The 1,654-nt window shown below is 45.8% G+C and overlaps 1 protein-coding gene across 1 annotated transcript in view; it reads right to left on the bottom strand.

The window, feature by feature from the left end:
* Positions 1–62: 62 nt before the first annotated feature.
* LOC103594829 overlaps positions 63–1,654 on the bottom strand; it is a 26,843-nt gene continuing 25,251 nt past the window's right edge. The window contains exon 2 of the mRNA XM_008578106.1: positions 63–452. Coding sequence (XP_008576328.1) covers positions 63–452 — 390 coding nt within the window. The remainder of the gene's footprint in view (positions 453–1,654) is intronic.

The raw sequence follows: 1,654 nt of genomic DNA, 5'->3' as shown, positions 1-1,654 counted from the left end.
GGCACCCCGCGGGGGCCGCCAGTGGCCCCGACCACCCCTTCCTCTCGGCAGCCTCGCCTTCCTCATTTCCCGGCGTTCTCCCTAGACCGGTCCCGGGTCCCAGTTCCGGTTGCCTTGGCGCTGGAGTTCAGATCAGCCCCTCGAAAACCCACCCTCCTTCTCAGGAGGACCGCGCCTCCACCTGCTCTAGCCCCAGGCAGCTGTGAAGAGCCGGTGTAATCTTCCCCCCTCTCTCCCAGCCTCCGCGCACTGTCCGCCGGGTGCTTTGTTCGCTGAGTTCTCTGGCCGCGTGGACGAGCCGCCTGCCTTCGCGGCCGAGGCTTTTCGCTTTTGATGCCAGGTCTGCCGCCTCCTCCGCTTCTGGCTTGAACCCGAGGAGTATCCTCCCGCCGCAGGCCAAGGAGAGACAGGAGGGTGTCCTGAGCCCTCTGCTGCTCCTTCTCTTCCTCAGCCTAGCAAAATCGCGAGAGTGGCTTGGGCTTTAGGGTTAGAGGGGGAGTGGGGTGGACTTTCAAAAGGGGCCAGTGTTCCCGTTTGGGATGAGGGATGAGTGGCCCATGCTCGGGAAACAGACTTCCTGCTTTCGTGTAGAGTGCGTGTGTCCCCACAGTTGTGATTCTCTTCTCCTTTCGTAGTTCATGACTCAAAGGACGTGGAGTTATTATATATTTCCTTACTTCCAATTTTTACTCAGACCGGCAAAGGAGGGAAGATTGCAGTGAAAATTTTCCAGCCTGTTAATAACAGGAAAATTGCTTTCCATGTTATTTTATTTCAAGAGTTTTCCTTAAGCCGCCTGCTCCCTCTTTTTAAAAAAATTTTAAGATTATTGTTAAGGTCCTGGAGAGTAGTCATTCATTATTTCAGTTATTCATCTGTAAGTTCTCTAAACATAGAGGAGAACTAGATCTCCAGACAGTGAAATTATTTAGCAGTGGTTATTGGGGAGATCATTCACAGTGATGGTAATGGAATACAGGAAACTCGTCCTAATGAATCTTTTGTAATGCTGTGTGGCCTTTGAAAAAACTGTCTTGTAGCACCTTCTCTAATAGTGTGTATCAAATATAATGTAGTCTGTTCTTAAGTTTATTATTTGCAAATTTCCAATTGAGCAATAAAAGAGCGTCTGAGTTTTCATAAAGCTCGATAGAAACTATGATGTGTTCTCAAATATTGCCTTAACTTAGCTAGCAGAGGAAGCATATGATAAGGCCATTGGCCTCCAAATCATTCATTCATTCATTCACTGTTATAGCATTTATTTAGAACCTCTTCTGTAGTATTCAAGAAGACAGAACCAGCTCTATCCTAACAGAAGTTATGTTCCAGTGGTGGAGACAAACGACAAAGGAATTATCAAACATTGCTATTAACTGCATGACTGGGGAGTATTTTGGAAGGGTGGACCTCCTAAAGCTTTGGGAAGATAAGACTTGGCTACAGTGAACATTTACAAATCAGTAATAGAAATTAAATACAATAAGCTGTCATAAAGGGGGAACAGTGAAACTAAAGGTTTACAAGTATAGAGAGCACTATCATTTGAAAAGGGTGGGGGAGGAGCTATTGACATTGACAAAGTTAAATCTTTGCTCACTCATTTTTCTCTGGTAAGTGAAAGTCATAAAAATAAAAGAATATGATGTTCTTT

This window comes from Galeopterus variegatus, unplaced genomic scaffold, assembly GCF_000696425.1.
Source record: "Galeopterus variegatus unplaced genomic scaffold, G_variegatus-3.0.2 Scaffold1630, whole genome shotgun sequence".
Classification (NCBI taxonomy): Eukaryota; Metazoa; Chordata; class Mammalia; order Dermoptera; family Cynocephalidae; genus Galeopterus; species Galeopterus variegatus.
Note: the sequence above shows the minus strand (reverse complement) of the source record. Positions and strands in the feature narration are given on the sequence as shown.